Source organism: Marmota flaviventris, chromosome 14 (genome assembly GCF_047511675.1).
Source record: "Marmota flaviventris isolate mMarFla1 chromosome 14, mMarFla1.hap1, whole genome shotgun sequence".
NCBI lineage: Eukaryota > Metazoa > Chordata > Mammalia > Rodentia > Sciuridae > Marmota > Marmota flaviventris.
In genome coordinates this window covers 93,764,483-93,781,897 of record NC_092511.1, presented here as the reverse complement: position 1 = coordinate 93,781,897, position 17,415 = coordinate 93,764,483, and the positions used below count along the sequence as shown (strand labels likewise).

The 17,415-nt window shown below is 38.9% G+C and overlaps 1 protein-coding gene across 48 annotated transcripts in view; it reads left to right on the top strand.

The window, feature by feature from the left end:
- The window catches only part of Map4k4 (mitogen-activated protein kinase kinase kinase kinase 4), a 182,120-nt gene that overhangs the window by 147,400 nt on the left and 17,305 nt on the right, over positions 1-17,415 (top strand). For 6 of the 48 annotated variants that reach the window (XM_071601929.1, XM_071601923.1, XM_071601930.1 and 3 more), the window contains 9 exons: positions 3,031-3,264; positions 4,137-4,243; positions 5,586-5,737; positions 6,388-6,485; positions 8,974-9,149; positions 9,617-9,737; positions 10,743-10,934; positions 12,964-13,081; positions 13,411-13,581. In XM_071601929.1, the coding sequence (XP_071458030.1) occupies positions 3,031-3,264; positions 4,137-4,243; positions 5,586-5,737; positions 6,388-6,485; positions 8,974-9,149; positions 9,617-9,737; positions 10,743-10,934; positions 12,964-13,081; positions 13,411-13,581 (1,369 nt within the window). Of the gene's footprint in view, positions 1-116; positions 279-3,030; positions 3,265-4,136; positions 4,244-5,585; positions 5,738-6,387; positions 6,486-8,973; positions 9,150-9,616; positions 9,738-10,742; positions 10,935-12,963; positions 13,082-13,410; positions 13,582-17,415 lie in introns of all 48 variants that reach the window. The other 42 variants (XM_071601919.1, XM_027951810.2, XM_071601920.1 and 39 more) reach the window with 14 other exon arrangements.

Below are 17,415 nucleotides of genomic sequence, written 5' to 3'. Positions count from 1 at the left end.
GAGGGAAAAAAATATCAGAAAGTTTCTTTTTAGAGTTCTTCCACTTTCAGACTTTCTTTGACATCTCTGCTTTTCCCTACTAACACAGAGTTATGTCTTCTAATTCTCTGCTGCAGGTGGAAGATAGATTTAGGAAAACTAACCACAGCTCCCCTGAGGCCCAGTCTAAGCAGACAGGCAGAGTATTGGAGCCACCAGTGCCTTCTCGATCAGAGTCTTTTTCCAATGGCAACTCCGAGTCTGTGCATCCTGCCCTGCAGAGACCAGCGGAGCCGCAGGTAGCAACAGCCAGCTTTTCCGTGGTGGAGGAAACTTGTGTGGCTCGCTGGGCCTTGGGCCTTCTTATAACAGCCACCCTTAGTTTGTTACTAAGTGACAAACTTTAAAAAAAAAAGAAAAAGAAAAAAAAAAGATAAGCAAGAGTCTCTAATTGATAGGAAAAAAGGAAACCTTTTTTTAAAGGATTTTGGTTGAACTTAGTAAGGATATTTAGAGTCAGTAATTTCTTTTTCTTGCCTTCCCTCAGATATGAAATGCCTCCTTCTCTTTCTAAAACAAGAAGACTTTTTAGTTTAGTTTTTAGAAGGTTAATATTATAAGCACATGAAGAGAAGAACCAGAACCTTTTCTCCCAAGCATTTTAAAAGTGTTTGCTATGTGACCCCTGGCTCCTACCCATTGCTTTGAGTGGACCTTAAGGAGCCAGTGATATTCCTGAAATTCTGTGCAGATGTTTTTGTCTAAATATGCATGTATTTCTTGAAAAGGGCCTTTTATCAGATTCTCAAAAGGTTCAAGATCCCTTTGATTTATGATACAGCAGATTGGGCATGAATTTCTCTAAAGGAGGCCATCTAGGCCATTCTGCCTTTTCTGGGTGAGGGAGCACCTTTGGTCTGAGTGTATATGGTTAAAGAGAAAAGCTGCAGCTGGGTGCAGTAGTGCATACCTGTAATTCTGATCCTTGCATGAGGCAAAATGTATTCCAAGCCCTTTTTATTTTTTTACTTTCAGACAGTCTAGTGGTTGAGGCTTCTAGGATCAGAAGTTTGAGGCCAGCCTCAACTACTTAGACTGTCTGAAAGTAAAAAATAAAAAGGGCTGGGAATGCATTCCTTGCCTAGCATGTTGGAAGCCCTGGGTTTAATATCAAGTTGCTATGCTGTAGAACAGCAAAAATTTCCTAGGCCAGAGATCTCAGAGAGCCCTGAAACACTTATTTTGCTATCTCCCTGAAAATAGCTGACATTTAGACATTTCTCCCTTGGTACTGTGGAATCCAAAATGTTGGGAACTCAGGTTCCTAAGCCTGGGTGTCCTTGTCAGGGGGATTTGTGTGTGTAGGGGACAAAAGTTTGTGTTCTTGAGACAGAAGTAGCAGTAATGTTCTGAAAAACACATTTACTTGATAGCTTTAGAGTGATACACAGTAAATAATCTCCTTGAACAATGCGGGGGAACTGCAGCCAGGAGGAGTTAACAAAAAGAAAGAAGAATACAACTGAGGCAAAGACAGTGGTGTGTGGGTGAGGAGGATTTACATGGGATCAACAGAGGAGCTGGCCTGTCTGCAAGGAGAATAAGGGATGAAAAGGAAAAGACAGGAAAGAGGAAAACAGAGGTAAAAGAAGAGGGGCAAGTCGACTAGGTTAGATGGTACTTTAACAACTTGGCACTTTCCCAGCACAGATAGATTTGAAGAGTAGAAAATAAAAGCTTTTCAGTTCTGGAAATTAGGCTTAACACAAATGGAAAATCTGTTTGGCCCCTAACAGTATAATATAGGAGTTCCTGAGTTATTTCATGTTTAGTTTAATTATTGAATAGTTACTTCATGATTAATTAACTGTATGGAAATACTCCTTTCTTCCTATTTTGAAGTTGATTTTGGCTGAAGCAAATACCTATGACGCATTCTTAGGGGGAGAATTTACTCATGTGGGGCTCTTTTAAACCCTATTATTGATTGTAATTTCAGGTAAAAATTTTATTTGTATGCTTTCCCCTGAAAATCTCAAACATGTTAGAAGTCTGGGATTAACCAATAATTGGGATTATTTTAAGCTTACCTGTAAATTATAGATATTGTACACATGGAACTAACTCTACATCTTATTTATACTTGAGAGGTTAAACAAGTTGTGATTTGGTATTTTCTGTTTTCATTAAATACATTGAGAAAATAGATATGTAGCTAGAATTATGTAAGTTGAATGTGGAACAATTATTTTTAAAGAATGAGGTTTATATTTAGTGAAAATATTTTATGGGTTTTATCAGAGACTGTTTTCCTACTCTAAAAGTACCCAGATAAACTCAGCTGACAAGTATTTGTCACAATTCTCGAATTGCCAAGAGGAGTATTCTAATAGCAGACATTTTAGGGATTTCCCTAGTACTAAATGTTCTTAAAGAAATCACATTCTTCTTTTTAGAACTAGTGTGAAGGTGTATGAGTATTTTAAGCCCTGGGAAGAAATAAGAAAAATTGTTGATAAATTTGCAAAGTTGGCTTTTTTTTTTTTTTTTTTTTTAAGTTATAGTCTTTCAAAACAGGTGGTGGGGTTGTCTTTGCTCATTCAGTGTGTTGTATTGTTACTTGGTCTGAAATCTCAACACTGCCAGGTGGTATGAGGAGGACAGTAGGTGGGTTTGCCTAAACAGTGTTTATCTTGAGATCTATTTTCTGCCTTTCTTTGCCTCTCTAGTATCTGCTTTGACATCAATATGCATGTAGTCCATTGCCCCACTTCAGGCCTATAAATCTTGACATTTACTGCTATCTGTAACATTTGTCTGGATAGTAGGAGTTTTCCTTATTAAATGTACATTTGTTCTTTCAACATACTGTTTTCCCCAGATCACGTTTTCATTTAGACCTGTAACTGATTTATTGCCCTGTTACCTTGTATTATACTGCCCCAACTTGCATTCCACTTTTGCCAGTTCCTACTTTGGATTTGGTATTGACCAGAAAAGCCAGTTTTATGCAGAACGCATTGAATGTTTTGTGTTTTGTTTTCTTGTAAGGTACAGTGGTCCCACCTGGCATCTCTCAAGAACAATGTTTCCCCTGTCTCGCGATCCCATTCCTTCAGTGACCCTTCTCCTCCCAAATTTGCACACCACCATCTTCGTTCTCAGGACCCATGTCCACCTTCCCGCAGTGAGGTGCTCAGTCAGAGCTCTGACTCTAAGTCAGAGGTACCTGACCCCACCCAAAAGGCTTGGTCTAGATCAGACAGTGACGAGGTGCCTCCAAGGGTAAGGAGCAGAAAGACAGATGTATGCTGCTTTTTCCTTTTTATTATTTTAAAAATATTTATTTTAATAATGGTTATGGTGATTTCACCAGAATTAAAGGGGCAATGAAATTTCAAAGGAGCCTTTTACCGTGGGGAACAAGTTTTATAATTAGGCAGTTATATTTAGTCAGTGGCCAATTAGCTTTTTTTGCTGTTGTTAACTCTGTACTTAAACATAAGAAAGCAAAATTTGATTCAGAGAAGACTCTAAAGAATATGGTTCTAGAACAAATAGAATCATAATTCATAGGTTTATAAGAGGCTATACAACATTATTTTAAAATTGACCAATATCAAAACTTTCAGAAAAGGTCTTCTAATGAAGATTAACATGCAAATCTCAATGAAAATGTTTTTCTTTTTCAAAATTTAGGTTTTTTTATTTTTATTTTTGGATGGTGGGGGTAATTACTTAATGGTACAATTAAACAAAAGGGCACATTTTAGTGTAATTTTCTTCCAGTTGGAATTTGCTTCTTCTGAATATTTCCTTGCTTCTTGCCAATCTTTGCTTTCTGCTGATCGATTTGAAGACCATTATTTGATTTCCTTGAACTTGTTTTCCTGATTCTCATGTTATCTCAGCAAAGTGCTCTTGTATGTCCCCTGCCAGCAGCTTTAGTCTAAACATCATTTAATTGTTGCAGGAGCACAGCAGGGCCGTTTGTCCTGGCTCCTTAGATGCTTTTGGCTAAACCAGTGAAGGACCAGAGGAAGATTAGGGAGGGAGTGAGTGGGTTGATGACTATCTTAAAAATACATTTGGTAGGGAGATCTTTGTTCTCCACCTCAGGTTTTCTATAGTTTAACTGCTGTATTTTCTACCTAAAGGTTCCTGTGAGAACAACATCTCGCTCCCCTGTTCTGTCCCGTCGGGATTCCCCACTGCAGGGCAGTGGACAGCAAAATAGCCAAGCAGGGCAGAGAAACTCCACCAGGTAAAAGAAGAGTGCATTTCTCCTATAGTTTTATGTTGTCTGTTTTAATAAGAACACAAACATTGATATTCTCAGGCAAAGAGATTTAAATATATGTAGATCTACACAGATAGATCTATATAAATATTTATTCACAAACATGAATAACATCAACTTGATCTAGAGTAAAAAGAGGGTTGGAATCTGGGTGTGTATTGTAGTAATTTTGAAGTTAAAACTAACTGACCCTGATTAAAAGGAGGAACTGTCAGAAGAGAAAGAAGTTCTAAGAGATATGTAATCTATGGAGTTTTCTATCCAAAGAAAGTTTTAAGTCCTGTGGAATAGTGTAGAAATCATAGATAGGCAACTAAAGATAGCCAATGGTTATTTGACAGTCTAGTGAATTAACCAAATAATACGGCTTTCTGGTTCTAAAGCACCAGTGTAGTAGCTGTTAGCTATGTGTGGCTTGTTAAATTTGAATTTAACTTAGTTAAAATGAAATAAAACTAATACATCATTTCCTTAGTTGGATCAGCAACCTTTCAAGTGCTCTGTAGCTACATGTAGCTAGGGGCTAGAATACTACACAGCTCAGATGTAGAACAGTTTCATCACTGCAGAAAGCTTCTTGACCAGCATTATGCTAGGTGAGAGATTTTGTTGAGTGTTTTATAACTGGTCATTACTGAGCCTTTCTAAGGCTGGCCTTTTGCATGTGCCCAGCCTTGGTATAACTTGAAGTGGGGAGATGGATAATAACCAAGGATCTTCAGAGAACCCGTAGTATTTATGATCAGAGAGGGCTGTGGTGTTCTGTGACTGTGTCTGTGTTATGAATTCTTTACCCAGCAAATGTGTGCTCTGAGTCTGTCTGGTTATGGCGGGAAATCCATCCCAGCCTGTGCTTTCAGTAATATTCCCCAAACAGCTCAGTTAAAGAAGTGTACTTTGAAAGTTTAGGGTATGAGAGCTGCAATGGATAGGAGAGAGCACACTAGATCCAAGAGATAAGTGTGTTTATAATTATATAAGTAAAGTTTTTCATAATATTAAGACTTGAATTAAATTTGCAATGACAGAAGTAGTGATGTTTCTAGACTGAACAGTCACATTTTGTTTCAGACCTGAATGAGGAGTTTAGGGGTTTTAAGAATAGGAATTAGCTAGCATTTTTGGTTGGTTAAGATATCCAAGATAAAATCCATGAATAAAGTCACTACAACTTTTGGAGAATTTAATGTGAAATGTTGTCTAAGGCTGTTCTCTCATCCCTACTTTTCACAATTCAGGCATATGATTGTCATTTGGTACTATGTCTTGGGATGATGCATTAGCTGTTGTCTTTTCTTTCTAACAGCAGTATTGAGCCCAGGCTCCTGTGGGAGAGAGTGGAGAAGCTGGTGCCCAGGCCAGGCAGTGGCAGCTCCTCAGGGTCCAGCAATTCAGGATCCCAGCCCGGGTCCCACCCTGGGTCTCAGAGCGGCTCTGGGGAACGCTTCAGAGTGAGATGTAGGCTGCTTCTCCTTTGCTCTTTCCTTGTGAACAACCCTGGGCTATGATCATTATATCGAAAGGCTTTCATTTGTTTTTAAAAAAAGAAGAAAGATAAGAAAAATCTATGGTTTGCATGTCATGAAACAGTGCCTTAGTATAGGTTGCTAATGACAAAAATAGACATCATAATTTAATCACAGAGCTAAATTTTGAGAGCTTTACACGTGTTTATCACTGACAGCACTTTACAATTGAATGTGATTAACTGACTTGTCCAACATAACTAAATGTCTAAGCTGCCATTTGAACCCCTTTCTTCCAATATGAGCTCCAGGGCCATTGCTCTCCCCAGTATTATTGATGATTATTATTGATGATATCATAGTAGTGAAAACTGCCTCCACTGTGTTCTTGACGTAAGGTATTAATTTGGTGCATACATTCAGTAGTGTATGCTGATGGAGAATTCTGAATAAGGCATTAGAAAGATACCAGACTGCCTTCGGATCTCCCTTTTGCCCTGAGTTCAGACCTTGCATGAGTGGGGCTAATAGAAGTGGGCAGTAGAAAAGGGGGAGAAACTGAAGACTGTGTGAGTTGGGACAGCTCAGTGACATACATCTTATGTTTATATGTGTCTTTCTTGTCTCTTTTGAACTTAACAGCATCATCCAAGTCTGAAGGCTCTCCATCTCAGCGCCTTGAAAATGCAGCAAAAAAACCTGAAGATAAAAAGGAAGTGTTTAGACCTGTCAAGCCTGCTGTAAGGATTGCATAAAATGAGTCTTGCTTACTTTAGACTTAAGTGAGATCTTTCTATTAAAAATATGGTTGAGGGGCTCAGGGTATAGCTCAGTGGCAGGGCCATGTGTTTAGTATGCACAAGGCCCTGGACTGGATTTTCAGCTGTTCATGCGCACACTCACATGCACACACAGTGTTTGAGAGGCCTGCAATTTTTTCTTTTGAGCTCTTCCCAGATGTGAGGAATTGCACTGTCTTATACCCAGATACAGTTGTGCTTCTCCCTTAGGCATTTATTTCCTATGTAATGTCCTCAGTATAGAATGAAGTCTGTTTTCTAGTGTTTCAACTGTACACTTTGTGTTCAGTCATCTTTACAAAGAAACACAGAACAAAGTGTAGTTTTTACTTAATTAAATTTCATTTTAAGAAAAGCCTTTATATTGCTTTGCTTGGCATTAACTTCACTTATTCTTCATGACTTGATCATTGACAGTGCTGGTTTTTAGACTAAATTTGTTTGATTCACCTTCCTAAACTCATTGGCTGCTTAAATTCTGGCTTTCAGTCCCTGGGATGATGATGGCTGGGACTGCTCCACGTACTTCCCCTGTGCTCCCTGTCTCATTCACTGGCCATGTAACTATGGGGGTGTGGTGGAGTTTCAGATCTGTTTAAGTTTTGTTTTCCTGCTTCAACTGATTTCTGTACTTCTTCCCCATACCCTTCTTTCTGCCATGTTCCCTCTTCTGTGTACTCTTCATCAATGATGGCTTCTTGGACTCCATGAAACTGCTGCTGTCCTGAAGGGCGAAGTGGTAAGCCCTGTCTCTGAAGAGCTCAGCCTCAGAGCCAGCTTTCCGAACGACTCTAACTAGCTCACCTTTGAGCTACATTCCTTCTCCTTCCTCACCTTGCCTTTTTGATCTTTTCTAGGAGATAAAAGCCTTAAACTTAATGACTTCAGCTTTGTTAATGCACAAAACATGCTTCATGCATCTAGTATTATTTAATATAGCTTTTTAAGCAACTATAAAAGGCTACATACAACTTGTAATCACAACAGTTAAGTAGACTCATAGCCCTACTCTTGATCCCTGTTCAGAAGCTTAAGCGCAAAGATAAGAAACATATTCTCATCAGTAGGAAGGAAGAAAACTAAGTTGGAACTACTAAAAATAAAAAAATAAAAAAAAAAAACAGCTACATGGCCTGCTTTAAAAACAAAACAAAATACTCCTTTAAAATTCCCAAGTAAAAAGATAAAATTTGGACTCGCATAAAAATGTGGAGTATAAATGTAGTAATCAACTCTTAAAAATTAGATTGAGAGGCTGGGTGTGGTGGCACGCATGTCTGTAATCCCAGCATCTTGGGAGGCTGAGACAGGAGGATCGTGAGTTCAAAGCCAGCTTCAGCAAAAGTGAGGTGCCAAGCAACTCAGTGAGACCCTGTCTCTAAATAAAATACAAAATAGGGCAGGAGATAATGGCTCTGTGGTTGAGTGCCCCAGAGTTCTATTCTCTGCAAAAGGACTCCTCCCTTGCAAAAAAAATTACATTAAGAAATTTGAGGGCTGGGGTTGTGGCTCAGTCGTAGAGCATTTGCCTAGCATGTGTGATGCACTGGGTTCGATTCTCAGCACCTTGTATAAATAAGTGAACAAAATAGAGGCCTATCAACAACTAAAAATTTTTTTAAAGATATGAATATTAAAATGTCTATAAAAAAGTCTAGATTAAAGTGTAATGAAGCCCTTTTTGAATAAATTTTAATATGGATTTTTTTTTTTCTTTCTTTCTGTTCACTTTCGCTAGTGGTATGAATGGGGAAATGTGGGTAAGGCTGGGAAAAGGGGTTAGTGGGAAGCCTGCCCTGTTTGCCTTCCTGCCCACAGCACATGAGAGAGGTCATTGCTTTCTCTCTTCATAGTTGTGAACTTTTTTCAGAAATGCGGCAAGTTACTAACAGGAAAATATCACACTGGTCCTCACTTCAACTCTCATTTTTCTGTTGGCTTGAAAATTTTTTAAAAATTGGAGGAAAAATTTAAATAAAAACCTGCTTTAACTAGAAGCTTGCTCTCTGGATTGTCCCCTTAAAAGAACATTTTTGTCATATATGTAGATGTCTTTATAACAGAGATCAACGATCTTTCTGTGTACATTGGTTGATCTGGAGTTTTGCCTTATATCTGAAAACAACAAAAAAATACAGTCATCTTATTATAAGCAGATTTTTACATTGTTGTAAGATTCGAATTGTCTGCAACATTCTTAACTTTTTTTGTTCTTTTCTATTTTTTAGTCTATTTTTATTTCTTTCCCTTTCATATCAAAAATTACAAAAACTTAACTTTGTATGAAACTGGCAAATAGAAAATTAGTTTTATAAAACTGACATTGTGACTGTTCATTGAGATTTAAAATGAAAAACCTCTGTCTTTTGTGTTTTCTTACCACCTTCCCCATTTTGCCTAACTCACTCTTTTCTGCCCTGTGCATTAGGATCTGACTGCATTGGCCAAAGAGCTTCGAGCAGTGGAAGATGTGCGGCCACCTCACAAGGTGACGGACTACTCTTCCTCCAGTGAGGAGTCAGGGACCACCGATGAGGAGGATGACGACGTGGAACAGGAGGGGGCTGACGAGTCCACCTCAGGACCAGAGGACACCAGAGCAGCGTCAGTCCTTAGCATATTTTAGGATGGTCTTCCCAGTGGCAACCAGACAGTTTTCCCCAACTTATTAATGCTCATAGACTCTGTGAGCATTAATATGTAGTTTCACTGCTTAAGCAGCAAACAGCTTTTGGGCTTTCCCCCTTTATCTCTGTATGTGTGCATGTCAGTGCCTCCCTCAACATCCCAACATATGCTTTATTTTTTTTCTTTAATGATTTGATAAAAAGGAAATTTCAGTTGAATAACAAATTAACTATAAGAACTCCTTCTAACTTTTTGCTCATGCAAAAATGCACAGCAGGAGAATTCTTTGTTGAAGGGACAAAGCTAAACTCTTGCTTTCCTTCAGTAGACTTTATACTGTAGCCTTATCTCACGTTTTGACTTTTGAGAAGGTAAAAATTCTAAATAGGATATCTTCGACTTGTGGGAATAGAGTCCTTCACTTCTGGATTTTGTCTCCTTAGGTCATCTCTGAATTTGAGCAATGGTGAAACAGAATCTGTGAAAACCATGATTGTCCATGATGATGTAGAAAGTGAACCAGCCATGACCCCATCCAAGGAGGGCACGTTGATTGTCCGCCAGGTACCATTATCCTCCTTGTCAGAGGCTAAGCTTCTCCTATAGTCATTAACCCACTTGCTCATTCACTCACTCATGCTGTTTCTGCATCATCATCTGTTTTCATGTTAACAAGACCCTGAGAGTAGTGTGTCTGGGGCTAGGGAGGCAGGTGTGTGCTGCATGCCACAAAGGTAGCCGGTAGTCCTCCACCGCACATTGCTGCTCCTCTGCATGCCTGTGGCAGCCCTCATCCAAGCACCACGCTGAGTCTCACAGTCTGTGTCTGAGCAGTAGAAAAGTCATAGGGTGTCAAAGAGTAAGGGCACAAACCTTGAATGAGTAAGGGCACAGACCTTGAGAAGGAGTGGACAAGGTGGGTGGGATGAACCTCGTTCCAGTCCCGTGGAGCCTTGGGCACATGGGTCAGGAGGTCTCTCTTCTGTGCTCCAGAATATTAGTTTTCCCACTAGGTGAAGAATTAAATGTGTACCACCAGATGTGCTCAGTTTGGATCGCTGTGTCGTACAACTCTCTGTTCATTCTTAGCTTAGACCTTCTTCATCCAAGTGATATGCTCCTCACTGAAACAGGACAGGGCACCCTGCTAGTCTTTGGGACTTGCCTCAGTGTGTTTCATGCTACGGCAATGCATTTGGATGGAAAGTAGAAGGAACGTGGAAAAGACCAGGGAAGCCACCGGGTACTCTAAAGAACTTTAGACAAAGATTTACAAAGAACAAAAGGGGTAGTAGTCTTGTAAGAAGTGAGTGCCCTGCGTGGAACAGATGGAAGAATCAACTGCTAGAGCTGTGTGGCCACCAGAGGAGGCACTTTGAATTCTGTTGGCTCAGCTTAGGCATTTGGTGAGCAAGTGTGAGCAAGTCCGGCTAATTTCCTTGGTTTTCCCTTGGTATTTTAACAGAGTTTGAAAAGTCACACAGCACCTAAAACAAAGCAGTTATCAGTAGGGTCGTAGGCAATGTCAGCAGCGCTTGAGCGAGACCAGTGTGCCTGTTTTTTCTACAGAGTACAGTTGACCAAAAGCGTGCCAGCCATCATGAGAGCAATGGCTTTGCCGGTCGCATTCACCTCTTGCCAGATCTCTTACAGCAAAGCCATTCCTCCTCCACTTCCTCCACCTCCTCCTCCCCATCCTCCAGCCAGCCGACACCCACCATGTCCCCACAGACACCCCAGGACAAGCTCACTGCTAATGAGGTATGTCTCACACCACAGCTGGCTGCTTTCCTGGGGTTAGACCAGCACTGCCTAGGAGCTAGTTTGCAAAGGAGACCTTTCCGACACCCTCTTCCCTTCCCTTCCCTTGCTTTCTTCTGTCACCTACCCTCTTCCCCAACCCCCAAGTAACATGTTTCAGATCTGAATACAAATCCCTTAACCCTAGATTGATTTCCCTCCAAACTTGCCAGTTCACTATTTACTTTCTCTAGATAAGTATAGTTGCATGGCTTTCTTTATTCAGTTTATTTTCTTTTAAATCTAAATAAATGATTGCTGTGTTCTCAGATCCATTATGTATTTGGCATGAAATTCTCATAGTCATTTGTGGAAACTTCCCTTTTCATTCTTTTTATGCAGTAAATATAGTATAGGAAAATTTGGTTAAGCAGACTAGGCCTTACCTGAGGGAACTGGTTATCTTGTGAAGGAATCTCCTTCAAACAGGCCTGGATTGTTTTCTTTTTGCTGGGAGGGTGGGGGTTGTTGGTTGGTATTCTTACTTGTTTTTACCAGCCCTTTTCAAAGGCTTTTCTTTCCTTGAAATTCACAGTTACTCAAAGTGTTATAGAAGGCCAAATGCTTTTGGGGGAAACATAGAAAATTAGGATGTTAAGCAAGGACAAAGGAGAGTGAGAGCTTCTAATTTAAGACTTTGTATGGGAAATCCTGTGTGTGTGGTGTGGCTGTGCTACTTGGTCTGGGTGCTAGCTGGGTGATTCTTTGCACTTTGAACAGAATCAGGCTAAGTGCAGTTACAGAGTACACCTTGAGCAACCGTGTAAATAAGTAATTTGACTTCACAGGAGATTAGGTTTAAATGCATTTACCTAAGAATTCAGGGAAGTTGAACTAACATGTAGCTTCAGCCAGTCTCATTAATATAAACACTTACCTGACTGCTGCTCCTATTTTCATTCCTTTGTTAGAAAGAATTAGAAAAATCTTCTCCCTGAGGAGGAGGCTCAGCATCCGATTGGCCACCAGCTGGGTTGGCCACTGACTCATGGGGCAGGAGGAAAGACTGTGAGGTGCCACCTGTGTCAGGTGGGGAGCTCAGGAAAGCCTGGGCTATAAGAATGGTGACTTTAGATGCCCAAAGAGGGAGTGAAATGATAAAGCACAAAAGCACTTGATCAGACATGTTCTTTTTTGCTCCTGGGATGTGTATCTCACCTATACTTGCATTCCTCCTTATATTTTACACTTTGCACCATTTTACTGTATTTTACTATAACCCTTAACTCACTAAACTGGCAAGTTTATTTTCCTGTTTGTTTTGTTTTTAATTGTCATTACATTTTCACTTAACAATTGTTTCACTTCCTTTGTGGGTTTTTTTTTGGCGGTGGAGGGGGTCTTAAGTTACATTATTAACCAAAACACTAGTGTTCCTAAAAGATGGAAAGGATATGCCTTATTTCATCATTAGCACCTTTCACTAATGAGCCTGTTTGGTGTGGATTTAATGATGATGCGCCTAAAATGATGGCAGCCAAAGCTTCTGTAACTTTCTGGCAAGAGGCTCCATTTAAAATAAATAAAACAAAATTAAGGTTTGCCAGATTTCCAGCATAGATTAATTGGACTTTAATAGGCAGGGGAATACATTTGGAAATTAGTGAATTGAAATTAACATTTCAGGCCTCTATTAGGAGTTTACATTATAATTATTTAATTTAAATAAAAACAGGAGCATGAAATATAGATTTTATTATTAGCTTGTGGCATGGCTCCCTAGGTGCACATCTCTGAAAGAGATGGGATTTCCCCACTGGCTGCAGGCGAAAACATCTGTTCAGGGGTATGCCTGCCCACATGGAGGCTCACTGCAGTATGTCTGTGGGAAGTTTTGTCTGTAGGGTTTGGATTGGGAAATAGTGCAGTATACCAAAGTAGACTTAAATATGTGTGGGGCTTTTTGTTGTTGTTGTTGGTGGTGGTGGTGGTTTTTATGTTCACTTTTAAAATGTCATTTGTATTAATGAAATTGAAATTTACATTGCAGACACAGTCCGCTAGTAGCACACTCCAGAAACACAAATCTTCCTCCTCCTTTACACCTTTTATAGACCCCAGATTACTACAGATTTCTCCATCTAGTGGGACAACAGTGACTTCTGTGGGTAAGTATAGCAGCAGTAAGAAAGTAGCTGACAAAAGAGACTTGTTCACTTAGTGTTGATCTTTCAAGTGGCTTAGGCACAGCAGGAGGGTTGTGCACAGGGCCAGGCCTTGGGTGCAGAAACCTCCCAGCTCCCTTGCATTGCCTTAACTCACAGGGAACTGCGTAGGCATTTACTTTTTCTGTTTGCATTTCTTACAAAAACATTTTTTTCTTGACATAGTATCATTTATGGCGTATGAATATTTACTTGAGGTATAGTGAGAGAGGAAGGAAGGCATGGTTGTGGATGTGTATACAAAAAATAATTTCAATCATACTGTGTTTCAGTGGGATTTTCCTGTGATGGAATGAGACCAGAAGCCATAAGGCAAGATCCTACACGGAAGGGCTCAGTGGTCAATGTTAACCCCACCAATACTAGGCCACAGAGTGACACCCCTGAGATTCGCAAATACAAGAAGAGGTTTAACTCAGAGATTCTATGTGCCGCCTTATGGGGTAGGTATCTTTCTGTTACTCTGCCTCTTGCTTTTATTCTGGAGAGTGGTCAGGTCTTTAGAGAATTACTATTTTTCATAGTTGGGTGATTTTTTTTTTTAAAGGGTTGGCAGCTTCTATGATTTTTCTACTGAGTGCATTGATAGGCAGAGAGAGTCCCTATGCACTTGTGGTTGTTTCAGCAGTCAAATGCTAGAACACCAGTGTGAAGAACAGTAAAGAGAGAGCATTTGGTCCGCACTTACAAGAATGAAAAAGTTCATTGAGTTGCTTTCCTTTAAATATTTCAATTCCTCTTTCTGTCTTGTTCTCTGTGCTTTGGACTGACATCCAAATAAGACTTTTAAAAGTTGTCTGCAGCAGGAAGGGACTGTTGAACCGGCTGGCCTGTGGAATCCCTGCCGTGTTTGTGTAGCATCCTCCAAACTAAAGATACTGTGAGAGGGTATCTGTGATTGATTGGCTGCATGGACACATCTGCCTCTTCAAATTCTGAAACTTGCCTTCCTGCCAACTCTGATCCTGTACTTGTCCTAAACCTGCCATCCAGGCATATACTTTAATTTAATTCTTCAGTTGACTATTTTTAATAATGAGTCTACTTCTACCCAGAAAAATGCCTTACTTTCTTGGTGTTTGTACATATAGATGCTTGAAGACATGGAATCCATGGGTTTGAGGTCCACACCTGTCCCATAAACAGTCTTGTTTCTTGAATGCTAGCAGCCACTGCATTCCTCAGGTTACTGAATCGGCTCTCTTCTCCTCACCCACTCTGGTCTCTGGCATACTTAGCCACTCTCCTTCCTGATGCTTCATAGGAAAAACAGTTGGGGCTGACATAAGGGCTTCCACTTTCATCTTTCAAACCTCAAAAGTGTTTCTGCTTCCTTTTGTTGAGGAAGGGGGCCTCCTCATTCCTCCTTATCTACCTTCTTTTTATTTAGTCTTTCCTTGACTTCTCACCCTGTTCATAAGCTCCTACTTGTCTGCTCACCCAAGGTTTTGGGGAGAGTTGATATCCATTGTAGGTATACCTATTTTCTTTTTTATACCTTGAGATCTGGATTTCTGGCCTTGTAACTACTGGAAAAGTATTCTGAAAACTCTAATAATATATAATTGCTTTTTTCTTTATTAATCACATAGTTTAGTAAAGGTAAGAATAACTCTTTGGGGATTGTAGGCATTATGGAAGCACCTGACACAGCATCATCACCAGCACATGGATGTCACATGATGTCAGTTGCCACCATTTCAGGGAGTGGAGTTTCATCATTTTCTTTCATATTAAAGGATTTCATTGAGAGCATTTGTGTCCCCAAAAAACTATTAACATTACCTATATACAGTATAGCGATAGTGTGAAATAAATCAATACTTTTCAAAGTAGTAATCCGTGTTTATCGTGCTGCATTATTTTTATTCTGAATAGTTGTGTTTGGGAGTAGTCTTATTCTTAACTTTATGTTTCACTTGTGCCCTAGAGAGTGCTGAACCCCATTCTGAGTTCTGAACCCCATTCTGTATACCATCAGCTGAATTTTTATTAGTTAAAAATGAGACTTCTGAAATCTTTCTTTTCCTGATTAACTCCTTCAGGACTTCTAAGAAAATTCAACAGTATCTTAGGACATTTTTTCTTTTTTCCTTTTTTTTTTTTTTTAATGCACTGAAACTTCACATTTTATCATCATGTTAAAAGAACAGATAGGGAGATGAATTAACATTGAAATACGTTTGTGTAAATAAGTGTGTTGAGATGCTTTGGGGATTGGTGTACCTCAGGGATGGGTTTTTTAAAACTGCTGTGACTGTGATCTAAGTCACCTCCTCAGTTAAAAAGGAACCTCTGAAAGATTTAGATTCAGAAAAATTAAAATATGTGCTATGGGTGCTATAGCCCCACAAGAAAAATTTCAGAATATATTATAGGTGGTATTATTTTTGAATGGTAAAATGCACACACAAGTTATTTTTTTGCATTTCCTAAATGCTAGCAACAAACATTCTTCTGTAATCATCTTATGAATGACTCATAAATTGCTATAAATTGCTTTGTATTTCTTATATATAAATGTGTATTTAATAGTGTGTGTGTGTGTGTGTGTGATCATCTTGAGTATCTAGGTCTATAGGTGCTGTGATTTTTTCCCAGTTTGAAGCCAGGTTTATTTTAGCACATTTTGAATATGATTATTTTCTGTTGTGTTCATAATGAATTGTCTGCACTTACCTTTAACATGATAGTTTATCTCAGAACCTAAATGAAATTTTAAATCATGAGACGTAGAACTGTTAGGCATTTCTCCCATCAACCTACACAGGATTCCTATGAACACAGTTGCAATTCTTAGTAAACTACTGTGTGAACAATTAAAATGATTACAGGAAGGAACTCTTAACATTGGCATTAAAAGATTTACTTATATCTAAAAGTTGAAGTTAAAAATGTATTATTATTAAATATTATTAAATCATGTAGTTCAGATTTTTTCTTAAGGCCTTCAATTTTCAAGATTGCTACTTTCAAGGTTGCTACTTTCCAATGGCTGTGCACTTTAAGTAATATAATAGAGAATTAAAAGGTAGGATATAAGTGCCAAAATATCAGCAGTTTTTAATGGCTATGAAAGATTTTTTTCAGCTTTATCTTTTATTCCTTTTTTCTTTCCCACTGTAAAATCTTGTGATTTCTACTTATGTGCTGCTTATTTTATTTTATTGTTTTAAGTGGAGTACATGTTTATTTTGGACTCAGTTTCAGAAGTTCAGTCCATGACCATTTAATTCCATAGGGCATGGCCCAAAGCAAGGCAGAAATGTCATGGCAGAAGGACAAGGTTGGGGAGTTGCCACTCTATGTGCTACTTATTTTTGAAAACCACAAATAATTTATTTCTTGATATGATTCATGTTTTCGGTAGACTACCATATTCTTGACAGAAGTATTTTGTTTTTCACTTTTAAGCTACTTGATAAGGAAAATATCTAAATGTCCTATATAATTTAGCCTTCAGAATGGGCTCTGTTTGGCATCAGCTCTATCAGAGAATGTTTGTCTTTTGTGCAGAGAAGTTTAAAGCTATTTAGAATTGACTCACCTAGGCATGTGGAAGAAATAAGTCTAATAAATTTTGTCTTATTTAGTCAGGGTAACATGGTCAACCTCACAAGTAAAATTATATGAAAATAAGTGGAGTATACTTCATGGAATAAATATTAATTTTTCTTATTGACATTTTTTTTTCAAATTGAACAGCAACTTTTTCTATTAAGTCACTCTAATATTTATATGATTTCTATTAAACAAGAACTCACAAACTCTAATTTAATGCCATGAGGTTATGTAATATCAGTATCATCCATAGTGATACTGCCTATTATGGGAGCACCTGCTTAAATGAATTAAAGTAAAATACCCAGTTTCTAAGTTACATGAGCTACATTTCAAATATTTTTAAAATTAATTATTTATTTCAATTAGGTATATATGACAGCAGAATGCATTTTGATTCATTGTACTGCAGCACAACTTTTCATTTCTATGGTTGTACAAGATGTAGCATCACACCATATGTGCAGTTATACATTTACCTATGGTAATGATGTCCATCTCATTCTACCATCTTTCCTGCCCCCATGGCCCCTCCCTACCCCTCCCTCCCCTTCACCCCATCAAAGTTCCGTCATTTTTCCCATACACATGTGTTCCCCCCACTCCCCATTATGGATCAGCATCCACTTATCAGAGAGAACATTAACCTTTGGTTTTGGGGGATTGGCTTACTTCACTTAGCATGATATTCTCCAACTCTATCCATTTACCTGAAG